Below are 15,176 nucleotides of genomic sequence, written 5' to 3'. Positions count from 1 at the left end.
CAGGTGTGTGTTAAGTCTCAAATGCTGGGACAAATGGCTGGGGTGCCTAGTTAACATGTCAAAGTGAACCTGGCCACCAGGGTCTCCCAGCATCTCTCAGCCCCTAGCTGTTAGGGCTCCTACTGGCTTGTGTACCCCCTCCCTCTACCCTGAACTCTCCAGCCCAGGGGGATGGGCTGCTCTTCCCTGTGTAATGCAACTGTTTTAGTAACCCACCCCTTTAGCACCTTTGAGCCTCCTGGGTGCTGCACCGGGTTCCTCTCTCTCCCCTCTCCCTTCCATCAAACACCTTAAATGCAATAATCAACTGATCTATGAAAAGTTTTGAAGACCATTATCTATTAAGTATATCTGATTTTAGGCTTAACCTTGAAACATACAGGAGGCTAAATAAAGCTTGTCACTAAATGAATTACACAACAATTTACAAGTTAGTGGCTTTTATAAGATTAGGATCGTATAGCTTCATCCATTAAGTTCGAACTTTAAAAGTTTGAGTTGGATTTAATTGAAGATAAACTTTTACCATTACAGAATATCAGGGTTTTTTTTTTAATCCAAATAGATAAAGCTTAACAAATGAAGCAAAGACAACGAAGCTAGACAACTATTACTGTGAACCTGAGCAGACCTTAGGAATTTATAAATCTCATTTATCAAATCTACCTTATTTATCCGACGTATATTGTTACTTACCTAAATTTTCTAGAAGCTGGATGTTGGTCAGTAAGCACAGACGTAAGTAGTTAGACATGCATCTCAGGTCAACGTTTGTTAATCTGCGTAGACTTCTGTCTTAGTCAGGGTTTCTGTTGCTGCAACAGAACACCATCCCCAAAAAGCAAGTCGAGGAGGAGAGGGTTTATTCTACTTACACCTCCATATTGCTGCTTATCACCAAAGGAAGTCAGGACAGGAACTCCAGTGGGGCAGGAACCTGGAGGCAGGAGCTGATACGAAGGCCATGAAAGGGTGTTGCTTACGGGTTTGTTCCCCATGGCTTGCTCAGTCTGCTTTCTTATAGAACCCAGGACCACTAGCCCAGGGGTGGCCCCACCCACAGTGGACTGGGACCCCCATCAATCACTAGTTAACAAAATGCCTCACAGCTGGATCTTATGGAGGCCTTTTCTCAGTTGAGGTTCCTTCCTATTCAGACAACTCCAGTTTGCGTGTCAAGTTGACATAAGAGTCAGTACACCTTCTATAATCTTAAGTTTTCACCATCATATACAGTCTTCTCAGCCATTTGCCCCAGACTTAACAGCATGCGCCATCAAGCCCTTATTTAGACAGTGGCAGGCAGTGAGTAGGCATGCTGTTTTGAAATCAAAAAGTGTGAGTGAGGCTCGGTGGGTAAGATGACCTAAGTTCAATCCCCACAAGTGGAAGGAGAATAAGTTGTCCTTTGATTTCCACACTTGCACCAATGCACATGTGCACCAACCTTCCCTACGCCCCTACACACACACACACACACACACACACACACACACACACACACTAAGCAAATGCAAAAAAGAAGTATGGGTTCTCCAACTTTAGTTATTTAGGATGTGGCTTGGGTTCATTTCTGTTACTGTGATGAAACACCCGACAGAAACTCTTTCAGGGAGGAGGGCTTGTTTGGCTTATGATTCCAGGTCACAGCCCATCATTTTGGGGAAGTCGAGGCAGTTGGAACTTGAAATAGCTAGTCATATACATAGTTAGGAGCAGGAAAGAAATGATGATCCGTGCCATCGGCTCAGCTTTCCTTGTCTGCCCTTATGCGGTCCAGGACCAAACCCCAGGGAATGGGGTCTCCTACTTTCAGCCTGGGTCTTCCCACAACAATTAATCAAGAGAATCCCCCACAGGCATGTCCACAGGCCAACCTGACCATGACAATCCCTCTTGAAGACTCTTCTGAAGTGATTCTAGATTGTGTCAAGTTGACAATTTCAGTGAACCATTGCCTTGACATTCCTATGAATTTTAGGATCCCCTTGCCACTTCTGAAGAATGACAGAATTGTGACAGGATGATTTTGATTCTGTAGGTCACTCTATCATGTATATCATATTAGTCTTCCTGCTGTGGGATGTTCTGTATGTCAAGTGTGTTGCTGATTGGTCAATAAACAAATCACTGATTGGCCAGTGGCCAGGCAGGAAGTATAGGCGGGACAAGGAGGAGAATAAAGCTGGGAAGTGGAAGGCTGAGTCAGAGACACTGCCAGCCGCCACGATGACAAACAGCATGTGAAGATGCCAGTAAGCCACGAGCCATGTGGCAAGGTATAGAAATGGATTAATTTAAGCTGTAAGAACAGTTAGAAAGAAGCCTGCCACGGCCATACAGTTTGTAACCAATATAAGTCTGTGTTTACTTGGTCGGGTCTGAGTGGTGGTGGGACTGGCAGGTGAGAGAGATTTGTCCTGACTGTGGGCCAGGCAGGAAAACTCTAGCTACATCTTCCTGTCTGTGAACATGGGCTGTCTGTTCATTTACTTAGGTCCCTTTCATTTAACAATAGTTTGTAGTTTTCATTGCGTAAATTTATTTATTTATTTATTTATTTATTTATTTATTTATTTATTTATTTATTCATTCATTCATTCATTTGTTGATTATCTATCTATCTATCTATCTATCTATCTATCTATCTATCTATCTATCTATCTATCTATCTATCTATTTTGAGACAGAGTGTCTCTACATAGCCCTGGCTGTCCTGGAACTAGTTCGACCAGGCTGGCCTCAAAGCCCCAGAAATCTGTCTGCCTTTGCTTCCCAAGTGCTGGTGTTAAAGGGCTGCACCAGCATGTCTGGCACAGTGTGTAAGTCTTACACACCCTCTTGGTTAAAAATCTTCTCTTTTTATTTTTTGATAGTATTGCAACCAGAATTGTTTTGTTGACTCATTTTTGGAGTCTTGCCAGCAGACAGAAATGGAACTGCTCCGTAGCTGTCCTTCTTTGTCAGTGTCACATTTTTTTGTGTTCTGTGTCTTGTACATGCTAGACAAGCTGTCTGCCACTGTACTATATCCAAAACCCTTAGTATCATGAGGCAAAGTATGTAGGTCAGGTGTAGCAAGTCTTTCTCTGGACTGCCAGCTCCCAAATAATGACACACAGAGACTTATTATTAATTATGAAAGCTTGGATTTAGCTTAGACTTATCCCACTAGCTCTTATAACTTAAATTAACCCATTTATCTTAATCTATGTTCCATCACATGGCTCGTTACCGCATCTCTTCCTACAGCTCATGCTGCTGTCTCCAGGTCTCTCTGGCAACTCTTCTTCCCTAAGTCCTCTCTGTGTCCCCAGAAGGCCCGCCTAACCTCTTCCTGCCTAGCTATTGGCCATTCAGCTCTTTATTAAACCAATCACAGTGACACATCTTCACACAGTGTAAAGAAATATTCTGCAACAGTCAGGCTGGCCTTGAATTTGTGATCCTCTTAGCTTATGCCAGGACTTCAAGCAACAACTGATTTTTTTTTCTTATAGTTTTTCAAGATAGAGTTTCTCTGTGTAGCCTTGGTGTCCTAGAACTCACTCTGTAGACCAGGCTGGCCTTAAACTCAGAGATCCATCTGCCTCTCCCTCCTGAGAGCGGGAATTAAAGGTGTGCAGCAACTGATTTCTATGTTTGCTCTTATATCTTGCAATTTCACTGAATTTATCTACTAGCTATAACAGATTTGGTGTGACTTTTATTTAGTGTCTGTGTGTGTCTGTGTGTGTGTGTGTGTGTGAGAGAGAGAGAGAGAGAGAGAGAGAGAGAGAGAGAGAGAGAGAGCACATGTGTGTGTATGTGTGTGCTTATGTTGTTAATCCAGGACCTTGCACATGCCAGGCAGGCATTCTGTCACTAAACTGTATCTCCAGCTCTTGTTGGGAGTAGAGCTTGGTATTTGGAATAAAATCCTGGTATGGATCCAGGCTGGTCTGGGACTTGTATAGCCCAGGTTTTGAACTTGCAATCTTCACTCACCTGGCTTCCAAATGTTAGGATTCCCAGCATGCAGCATCTTGCCTGGCCCCTTCCCTGATGTTTCCCAGTTTTCCATGTTTAGTCTGTCTGTCTGTCTGTCTGTCTGCCTGTCTCTCTCTCTCTGTAACTTGGATCGCTAAGTTCTCTTAGTAGTTGTCCTGGGAAATGCCTTTACTGTCTTTATCTTGCTCTACTTATTTTTGAAATGAGGTCTCTCCTTGTAGATCAGGATGGCCTTGAACTCACAGAAATCCACCTGCCTCAGCCTCCTGAGTGCTGGGATTAAAGACATTCACCTCCATACCTGGCTCAAATTAATCTTTGGCTACTTTTGAGTTCAAAGTCACCTTGGGTTACATGAGAACCTGTCTCAAAATAAATAAATAAAATTTAAAACATTTCTGTCACCAAGCTGGAGCCCATGCCTTGAGCACATGAACATTTGAGGAAACATGTCAGACCCAAACTACAGCACATGTGTAGATAACCCAATAGCTCACACAGCCCCCCCCCCCAAAAAAAAGAAAGAAAAAAGAAACAAAACAAAACAAAAAACCTTAAAATATAGCAGTGAATGGGTCTGTGGTGGTGCAAGCTTTTAATTCCAGCACTCAGGAGGCAGAGGTAGGCAGATCTCTGTAATCGGATGTTTCTTGTCCCAATCGCCTGTTTCCAAATAACCAGTGGCCACTTCCCAAATTACCATACAGGGGCTTATATTAATTATAAATGCTTGGCGGTGTCTCAGGCTTATTACTGACTAGCTCTTAGACTTAAATTAACTCATAATTCTTATCTATGTTTAGCCACGTGGCTTGGTACCTTTTCTCAGTATGGCATTCTCATCTTGCTTCTCTGCTGTTTTGCTGACGACTCTCTGACTCCCCCTTCCTCTTCCCAGAATTCTCCTAGTCTGGCTCTCTCACTCAATCTCTTTCTACTCAGCTATTGGCCAATCAGCTTTTTATTAGCAAATGAGAGTAATACATATTCATAGTGTAGAAAAAGATTGTTCCACAGCAGATCTCTGTGAGTTCAAGGCCAGCCTGGTCTACATAGTGAGTTCCAGGACAGCCAAGGCTACACACAGAATTTCTGTCTTGAAAAACAAACTAACAATACCCCCAAACCCAACCAAATAAATGCTTCAGTGTTTTGTTTCCATCCTCCATCCTTCCTTGTTCCCATCTTGCTTCTGGGATTTACACATCACCATATTTCTAAAAAACATCTGTACTGGTGGCTTTTTAGTGATCAGTTGAGATATTAGCTCTTGGCTTCCTATTTGGTAGATGAAGATGTCCTCCAATTAGCACCAACAGAAGACGGGGTGAGAAGACAGCCAAGTTAGTAAAGCACTTGCCTTGCAGGCTGGAGGACCTGAGCTGGGTTCCCAGAAGCAATCCTAGAATCCACGTTGGAAAGTCAGTGGTGGTGTGCACACGTCTTCCCATTGGTGGATGTGGGGTCAGCAGGTCTTCTGTCACTCATTTTGGAATCTTTGCTTGCCTGCCTTGCTTGCTTTGAGACAGTCTTGTGTAGGTCAGGGTCTTCAGTCATTTTCTTTCTTTTTTCTTTTTTCTTTTTTTTTTTTTAACTTACTGAGTTTGGTTTCCTTCATATTAGGAGGCTTCACACAATTGGTTGATAATCTTCGGTTGCCTGTTTATAGCCAAGAACTCTGGAAGTGGAGCTGGCAAGATGGCTCACTGGGCAAAGGCACTTTCTGCCAAGCCTGATGACCTAAGTTAAGTCCCTGGGACCCACATGGAAGGAGACAACCAACTCCCACAAGTTCTCTTCTGACTGACAGGTGTGCACTGTGGCACACATGAACCCCTACCTCCAATAAATAATATAAACTTGTTTGTTTTGTTTTAAGACAGGGTTTCTCTGTGTAGTCCTGGCTGTCTTGGAACTCCCTCTGTAGACCAGGCTGGTCTCAAATTCGGAGATCCGTCTGCCTCTGCTTCCAGAATGCTGGGGTCAAAGGCATATGCCACCACTCCCAGGTATAAGAATAATTTTTAAAGTTAAAGAACTTTTAAGGGGCAAAAGAGTATCATGGAAACTCCAGGGCCAGCTTGGGCTACACACATAGCAAGACCCAAGAGCCCGCCTTATGTCTCAAAAATAAAAAGGTGAAAGCTCGGTGTGGTGACACCCGTGAGAAACAGAAGCAAGAAGATTAGAAACCCAAGGTATGTGCTCTGGGCTCTATAGGGAATTTGAGTTCAGCTTGGGCAACATGAGATCCCCCCCCCCTCAGTACAAAACAAAACATTGATGAGATGTTCCTGTGATAGTCAACCTCACCATATACTGTTTTTGTTGTTGTTGTTGTTTGCTTGGTTGGTTTTTGTTTTTTGAGACAGGGTTTCTTTGTGTATCTCTGGCTGTCGTGGAACTAGCTCTGCAGATCAGGCTGTCCTCGAACTCAGAGACCTGCCTGCTTCTGTCTACCAAGTGCTGGGATTAAAGGCATGCACCACCATGGCCCCCTTCCATACACTGTTCTTAGCCAGATGGTTACACTAGTCTTAGGCTTCTTTCTCAGGCTGGCCAGAGTCCTAAAGAGAGGTGTTTGGAGGGTAAAAGTTTGACAGTCAAGTGAGAGAAGGGGTGTGTGTGCTTGTGAGTGTGCGTGCGTGCGTGTGTGCGTGCGTGCGTGCGTGCGTGTGTGTGTGTGTGTGTGTGTGTGTGTGTTGGATCTCAGTGTTCAGCATGCCTGCAATTGCTAAACTCCCTCAGGCAGCCGCAGGCCCAAAGACATTCTGTTTTACTATCTCCAGAGAGTAATTTCCAGTCTTATGCAGGATTCAGAAAGGGCAGCTGCCCAGTGGCATGAAGGAAACAGACTCGGTGATCCGATTGCTTCTCAGTTTGCTTGGAACCAGGGCGCTATGCTTAGGCCATTACTGCAAACGCAGACATCTCTGCTGCCGCCAAGCCCTGGCGTTGTTCCCCAGCTCCTTCCATTAGTCTGCTGATACTCATCCCCGATGGCAGATTTAACTAATCGCTCCTTGCAGCTCTTACAGTTTGTGCTTTAAATGTTTTATTAGGTATCTATTAATTTAGAACTATATTATCTTTTGGATGAATTTAACTTCTATTGTTTTTTTATTTCTTATTCGTTGACAGTTTCATACATGTATATATTGAATCTCAACCATTTCCACCTCATTCTCCTCTCGCACCCCCTTCCTTCTCCCTCCCAGAAGGTGTCCGGCCGCTTCTGTGTCTTCTTGCCGTCTGTGACCCACAGTGTTTAGTTAGGGCTGCCTGCGTGAGCACTGGTGGGAGATTACCCCCTGGGGTAGGGACAACTTGTCAGTGGCTGCACCACTGAAGAAAATTGCTCCCTTCTCCCCCAGCAACCATCGGCTGCCGGCGGTCCATCAGGGATGAGTGGGACATCATAAGTACTTCCGCCATCCAAGAGGAAATGTTGAAGGGCCCACTTTTTTTTTTTTTTTCCCCGAGACAGGGTTTCTCTGTGTAGCTTTGCATCTTTCCTGGAACTCACAGAGATCTGCCTGGCTCTGCCTCCCAAGTGCTGGGATTAAAGGCGTGTGCCACCATCGCCCGGCAAAGGGCCCACACTTGTGCAGGTACCTGTGAGTTCATGAGCGCAACAGCTGTGTCGTGTCCAGAAGACAAAGGTTCTCAGCACTCCTCCCAGCTCTTACATTTGGATATAGCCTCCAGAGATTCAGTTCTCTCTCTTGCTCTGTCTAATTCGTTGTTTAACCCCTTATTTTGAAAACATAAATATTCATTTGGCCATTTAAATTCTTTTTCTGTTCTCCTTAATGATCTCATGTTGCTTATTAACCTTAACTTCATCTATAACCTTTCTGCTTTGCATAAAGAAGCCTAATATCTGGAGCCCTAAGGCACCCAAATCTCACTTAGTGGCTAGCATCTTTATGTGCTGGTGATCTCGGACTGATAGCTCCCTGCTCATTGCTGACTAATGGGAATTCTGCACAAATAAATTCAGATACTCTCTCCAAAGATTCACATATAGTTGTATCAAAGGATGTCACCAACATGGAATACTGTGGCTCTCCTCAAGGACTCTGGGTGCATGTAGTTGCTCCACATCCAGCTCCCACTCTCCCTGCTGGTCCTGCTCCCTGCTTCAAATGCTTCATCCTTGCTTTCCTTTGTAAGGAAGGAGATGGCTTTTGGAGATCTTGGCAGACAAGGTCTCAAATAACCGTGGTGTCTCTGTAGGATTTATTTGTTTGTTCAGAGTAACATTACATTGCACAAGCTGGTCTTCAACTTTGGGCTTAAATCATCCTCCTGTCTCAAGTAGCTGGAATCACAGATGAGCTCTCCCATGCCTGGCTTAGGGTATTCATTTTCAGTAACAGAAGGGCTCCTCATTGCTTCAAGTCAACACATAGTGAGGAGCAGAAATGTCCGGTGATTCTGCATGCCTTCTAGGGGCCTTCTTGCTTTAAGGCAGGATTTCAGGAGGCCCAGGCTGAACTTAGATTTATGTAGCCAAAGCTGACCTTGAAGAATTCTTCATCTTCCTGCCTTTACCTCCCAAGCACAGGGGTTACAGGCCTACATCACCATGCTTGGCCCTTAGAGCCCCCCTTTAGACATGGAAATCCAGTCACATCACACATCTGCCTAAATCTCCCGATGACTTCCCTTTGTCCTTATGTACAAAGCCTAAACTCAGGATATACCTCCACCACTCCCATGATCTGGTCCCTAATTCTCACATTAGCCCATATCTTCCAATAATTTCATTCCCTCTCTCTAACTTCTGTCTTCAACATTTTTTTTTCTGGACTCTAGGTCTAGGTTAGGAGTTGCTGGGAGATCCTCCAGAGTACCCCATACTTCCCTTATCTGGGTGTCTTCCACATGGTGCTCCAGTCAGCTGTCTGAACCTCATCCCCTACACACCACCACCTCCCAAGTTGTACTTCATGAATGGAGAGATGCTCTCTTGGTCACTAACATATCCTACTCTAGAATCAGGTCAATTTAAGTGACTGGCTGAGCATCTGCTGGGCTCCCAGTGTTGTTCTTAATGATTCTTGTGAATTCTTGATCTGTTAAAGATGTGGCCCCTTTGCCATTGGCTGAGCATGTTCCCAGATTATTTGCCTTTTAGTGTTGGTTACTTTTGTCATGGATGATGAGGGTGAGAGAGAGGGCTTGGAAAACTTTTCAGGGTTAATATGAACAGATCAATTGATTCTCTTCTGTCTCTATCCTGTCCAGTATGCCCAAGTTGACCAAGTCTCCCTCACTGGAGATTTGATGAGTAAATGGTCACTTTTATTTTCTGCCAGCAGGGCCTGGATCATTCCACTCTCTTGCTAATAGAATGAATGAATGAATGGCTAAAACAAAATGTAAACAGTGCTCCTAAGAGCATTTAGAACAAATTCCAGGAGGCTGAAGTGATGGCTCAGTGGTTAAGAGCATTTGACTGCTCTTCCAGAGGTCCTGAGTTCAATTCCCAACAACCACATGGTGGCTCACAACCATCCGTAAATGAGATCAGATTCCTTCTTCTGGTATATACATAAAAATACACGAATAAATAAATCTAAAAAAAAAAAAAAAAGAACAAATTCCAAATTCTTTAGCTTGGTCTCTGAGGCTCCAAGCCTGATAGTCTCTTCCCAGCCTTTTCTGGATGCTCCCCGACCCCCCTGCATTGAGCCTAAGCTCCAGGCAGGGATGAAGGCTCTCTCTCTCTCTCTCTCTCTCTCTCTCTCTCTCTCTCTCTCTCTCTCTCGATATGTTTGCTTTTGCCACTCCCAAATTTGCTGGTCCCTAAGCACGAAATGCCCCATTTCTAAGTAGATCTTTAAATCTTACATATTCCTCAAGTTCTACTGTTTCTAAAAAGTCTCACTTTCAGCCCTCAGGAGCTTGAGGCAGGAGTGTTGCCATTAGCTCCAGGCCAGCCAGGTTTCACAGTGAGACCCTATTCCAGAAAAACAAGAAACTTGGGCTGATGAGCTGGCTCAGTGGGTTAAGGGCACTTGCTGATAAGCCTGACAACCTGAGTTCGATTCCTGGGACCCACAGGTGGAAGGAGAGAACTGACTCTCTAAAGTAGTTCTCTGACACGTGTGCTGTGGCACATCCCCTCCAAACTAAGTAAATGTGAAAACAAAAACAGAGACAGGTATGGGGATGTAGCTCAGTCGATAGAAGGCTTACCCAACATACATGAAGCCCTAAATTAAATGCTCAGCACATATAAACGGGGTTTGGTGTCACATGCTTGTGATCCCAGCACTACAGGAGTTCAAGATCATCCTCAGTTACCTAGCTAGTTGGAGGCTAGCCTGGGCTACATATAAGACCTTCCCCCTCTTTCTGGAAAGGTGGAGAGATGACGAAGTGAGCTTTGAAGTCAGCCCTGAGTGTCTCCACTTGTTAGCTATTGGCCATACCCTTTGGCCTTCTCAGGGTCTTCATCCCAACCCCTTTCTGCTAAAGATGAAACCTGGGGTCTTATGCATGCTAGGCAGGTGCTGTACCATGGGGCTATGCCTCTAGACCCCAATTCCCACTTTTAAAATAAGAACCAAAAGCATAGTGGATGGGCGTGCGGAAGATGCTGTGTTGGCAGGTCAGTGCCGCTCCCCACATTCCTTTATCTGGACTCTTCCACTCCAGTCAGACTTTTTCACAGTTGTCTTTCCCTGGAGGTCTGAACAGCTCTCAAACTCTTCCATCAGGTGGGTGGCCTTTCCCTCTGGGCAGATTTCATCTCAGGGAACCAGCCCAGGCTCCAGGGGCACCTGGATGAGTTTCACACACCTATTTAGCCTAAAGCAACCCCTTCCTTCCTTTCCCTCTGTCTGAGCTCCAGTGATTTTCTCAGTCTCCATATTGAGTCTCCAAAGAGGTCTACCAGCACCCAATCAATACCCCCAGCCACCAGCAACCTCAACACAAAGGAATTAAATGAAAGATAACCCCACCCCATTTTAAGGTGGATAAACTGAGTCTCAAACCAGCATTATTATAGTTGGATCTAGAGCTTGTGTTTTCAAAGCCAGAGAAAAGGATTTTCTCATGAGGTCCTGGGGGTGGGGAGGGCTGGGGGGGGGACACAAAGCCTGGACTACAGAGCAAGAGATGGCGGGAGGTGTCCTGGCTCTCCGAGCCCCTCCCCTGGTCCCCAAAGCAGCTGATGGCACACTCTCAGAGGCCACCCTGGCACTCAGTAGCTATTGTTTCTTGAACATTGATTACCATATACTAGAGACTGTCTCTCTTGTGTCTTTTGAGGAAGAGCAAAGATGATGTGTGTCTCTAGAGTTGAGGATGAGGACTCCCTGGACACCGAGAAGTGCAAGTTTAGCATCAGGAGACCTGGTTCAGTTTTAGGTCTAACTAAGCATGCTGTGTCCACTTAAGCAAACACACCTGCCCTGGGACCCCGGCTGTCCTAGCTGTAAAACGGAGAGGCTGTGGGACAGAAGGTCAGTGCTAGCATGATCTTCACATTCTTCGAATTCTCCAAGAGCTGCTCCTCACCCAGCCCAGGCTGTCCCCAGGGTCTGACTTCATCATTGGCTTGACCAAGTCCTTGACAACATACAGCTGCCTCCACTGGCCATCCGGCCTTTCCCGAGGATCCTGGCTGGACTTCAGAGCCTCAGTGGAACAGGGGTGGCAGGCAGTCATCTCTGTCAGGCCTGGGGGCACAGGGACTGGGGTGTCCAGGCCTGTGTTTGAATGCCCCAGTCTCTTCCCTCTCCTTGGAGCCAGCATCCTTCCCTCCCTCCCTGGTGAAATCTGAGCTCAGGGATCCAGGGAGAATTCTGGCGGCAGAACATTCCATCCAGTTGTCCAAACACTGCACAGCTGGCAGAGGGAGGGGCAGCCAGAGGAGGCTTTAGGAGCCCAGAGGCCGTGTTGTTTTCATGAAAATGAGGGAGACCTTGCTGGGGAAGTTGGGGGGCCGGGTGGGGTGTATGTTCAAATCCTTGCTGCCTGGAAAGTCTCACAGGACAAGGAAGACAAACAGAGCAGTCCCCTCTGCTCACACCTTCCTCAGCCTGCTTGTCCAAGGTCACCTTGTGGAGCTCCTGCAGAAGTAGATCCATCTACCTCAGAGCCTGCCCGGCCAGGTCTGGGCAGCTACCTCTCGCCTTGGGAGTCTCCCCCTCGTGACCAGGCTCCAGGCTCAACCTCAAGCAATAGGGGGAGGGCAGGCAGGGATGAGTATGAAACAAGCCCCAGAGAGACTAGATGACAGCTCTGTTGCCAGCTGGCCCGTTCCCAACTGTCTCCCGGTGCCCACTCATCAGTGACCCTGGATGACTCTTCAAGCCTCAGTCTCCTGATTTGCAAGTGGAGAGGGTTAACCCCTTACTGGCTCTGGCTAAGGACTTCACAGACCCTCCCTTCTAAGCAAATGCCCAGAAAGTATCTTGTTTCTTTATGAGGTCCCCAGCACCTCTGACTCAGTTTCCCCACTGAGGGTCCCTCCCTCCCCCCACCAGTGCCTTTTGCCATCATCCAGGCCAGGGTGAGTCAGGGTGGTAGGAGATGCACCCCCTTTCTGCACATCCTGTTTTCTGCTAATGGTTTCCAGGTGAGGCCTTGGTTGCCCTGCAGAGGAAGGTGGGGGCACTGGAGAATTTAGTAGGGGGATGAGCGAGAAGCAAAAACAGGAAGGGGGTGGGAGCAGGCCATGGAAAATTCACAGCCAGGAAAACCTCCGCCAGCATCTGGCTTACATTAGGCTAAGCAGGCTTCACAGCCCAAAGCTGAGCAGAGATACTGTTATCCGCTGGCCGGCTGGGTGGGGTGCGGCGCTGGTGAGGAGGGGCCCAGAAGGACCCAAAGGCTGACCAGAGACAATAGTGTAAGCAGAAGAGGAAGGAGTTAGGGGTACTCCTGTGACACTAGGGTAGACCCTCCATGAAGGTTACTGTCTCCCATAGGGGAGAATAGTTCCCATTTTATAGACGAGGGGCTGAGTCCCAGAGAGGCTAAATCACTCGTCCAGGGTCCCACTGCCAAGGAAGAAATCTTTTCCGTTTTGAAAGGGACAAAACGCAGTGGAAGTTGGAGTTAGTTGTAAGGATTGGGTGTGTGGCTCAGCATTTGCATGTACAAGGCTCTGGCTTCAATGCCCAGCCTTGACCACCCTGCGCAGAAGACAGGGAGAGAGCGAGCGAGCGTGGGCAACAACTTTTGGAAGGAAAAGGCAATGACAGCTGGCTGGATATACCTTAGAGGCTGGCAGTCCATTTCATGGAAACTGAGGCACAAAGCGGCTGAAGCTGCATTGAATTGCCCTTCGGTGATGGTACTTGAAGGTCTTCAGGGGCTACGAATACCTGTCCAAAGGCAAACAGCGGCCCATGCTAACGGGGCCAGGTTGGACGTCTCAGCCAGGGAGGGCGGGGAACAGGCGCGCTCTAAGAGATCTGAAGCCCTGGGCATCAGCACGGGGGAGTAGCTTCCCTCCTGCTCCCAGGTAGATCTTGTCCAGCTCAGAGCCCATAACCCAGGAAAGAGGCCCATGTCTTCCGCTGCCCGCTGAGTCTCAGGAGTTAATAATTAAGGGTTTAAGAAGATAGAAGCCTGTCTGGGAGGCCCCGCCCGGCCACTGGGCTGCTGCTTCTGAGAGATAGCAAAGGTTAGTTAGTGTGAGGCTCTGCCTGGCGTGGAGGCAGGCTCTGCTGCCTGCCCTCCTCGTGGTGCCCAAAGGGGCCTCAGCCTGGCCCCTAGACATGGAAGCCTCTGAGGAGCCCAAGCAGTGCCCTGCCCGAGGATCATGCCCGGTGTTCTTGGCCATGAGCTCAGGCGTTGTCCGCTATGCCCCATCAGGTTTGAGTCCTGTACCTGAGAGGAACTTTAGAGAGGAGCCCTGGGATGCAAACAGGTGAGCTCTGGTCTTGGGACACTGAGGGGAGGTGGGGGGATGGGTCTTGCCACTCTGCAGGGACGTGAGGATCAGAAGTGGCTTTTGAACAATGGGCTGTTTTGAACCAGAAAGGATTTCAGGAGCTTCCTATAGGATGGGCACTCAGAGAGGAGCCCTGATTGATCCAGCTTGAGGGTTAGACTAAGGTAGAAACTGAAGCTCAGGAGGGTAAGATACTCATCGTAGGTCATAGCTAGAAACAGAACTGCAGAATCTGGGACTGATTCATCCAGGCTGTTTCCCCGAGTCTCATGTGCCTTCAGCCTCAGCCTAGGGTCTGTGGCTAAGGGTCACGAGCTGGGAAGGAGAGAGTGGACAGGAGGCGGTGTGGAAGGAGGGAAGATGAAGCTTTCTGTGGTTAGTGATTACAGACACGGCTTTAATTTTTCCCTCCCCACTGGCTGGGCCCGGTATCTAGTAGGTGTTCAGTAACCCTCCGAGGGCTGGCTGTACCCAGCTGCAGCTTCCAGCAAGACCAGTGGCTCTGGGTTGTCTCTTGGAAAAACTGCCATAGAGAGATTCCACCTCCCCACCCCTGGCGGGGAGACATCAGTTCCTTAACTTCTCTGAGTCCGTACTTTTCCCTGGGATGGGCTTCCACAGGAGGGTTCCTGTGCTACCCAGAGGAAACTGTATGGCCTGGAGTTCACAGAGTCTAGATGTACACATGACAAGATATTTTTGGTTAGTAATTGCATGTCAATGCCCTTGGGTGGTGACCACACATTTGTCCTTTGAGGCCTTCCTCAAGGGCTCCCAGGATGAGGCCTCTCCCTGGGCACCTAGACCTTTGCTGACACCTCCTCCCCTTTATCTCCCACTAATCCCACTTCCATAATTTATCTTTGCCCTAGCTTTTAAAGACTTGGAAGGCAAGGACCCTGTCCTGGACTCTTTCTGTGTCATCTTTTCCTCCTTCCCCTGGATAATGACCAGAACAAGGAACAGGAAAACAGCATTTACTCAAGGCTTAGCTGGTGAAGGGTTCAAGTCAACAAAAATATGTTGACATCTGCTTTGGGCCAGCCCCTAAACTGGGCTGGGCTGGGTGGAGGAACATAGTCCCAAGAAGGGGTTGGTCCTTACCCGGGAGAAGTCCTAGCCTGATAAATAAACACTCTGTAGAGAGTGAAGGAAGGACACAAGAGACCTGGGCTGAGAAGTCTGTCAAGGTAAAAAGGATGCTTTGGAGAGCTGTCCAGATTCTTCATGCCCTAAGATGCCAGCCACCAGAAAAGGCATGGAT

The 15,176-nt window shown here is 47.3% G+C and overlaps 1 protein-coding gene across 5 annotated transcripts in view; it reads left to right on the top strand.

The window, feature by feature from the left end:
- Rab3il1 (RAB3A interacting protein like 1) overlaps positions 1 to 15,176 on the top strand; it is a 39,607-nt gene that overhangs the window by 2,288 nt on the left and 22,143 nt on the right. For 2 of the 5 annotated variants that reach the window (XM_059261041.1, XM_059261059.1), the window contains exon 2: positions 13,834 to 13,888. The exons of 2 other annotated variants lie outside the window; for them this stretch is intronic. Coding sequence is in view for 1 of the 3 variants with exons in the window: in XM_059261025.1 (XP_059117008.1) it covers positions 13,737 to 13,888 (152 nt within the window). In the remaining 2 variants the exon portion in view is untranslated. Of the gene's footprint in view, positions 1 to 13,721; positions 13,889 to 15,176 lie in introns of those variants that run through there. One more of the 5 variants, XM_059261025.1, reaches the window with a different exon arrangement.

This window comes from Peromyscus eremicus, chromosome 1 (assembly GCF_949786415.1).
Source record: "Peromyscus eremicus chromosome 1, PerEre_H2_v1, whole genome shotgun sequence".
NCBI lineage: Eukaryota > Metazoa > Chordata > Mammalia > Rodentia > Cricetidae > Peromyscus > Peromyscus eremicus.
Note: the sequence above shows the minus strand (reverse complement) of the source record. Positions and strands in the feature narration are given on the sequence as shown.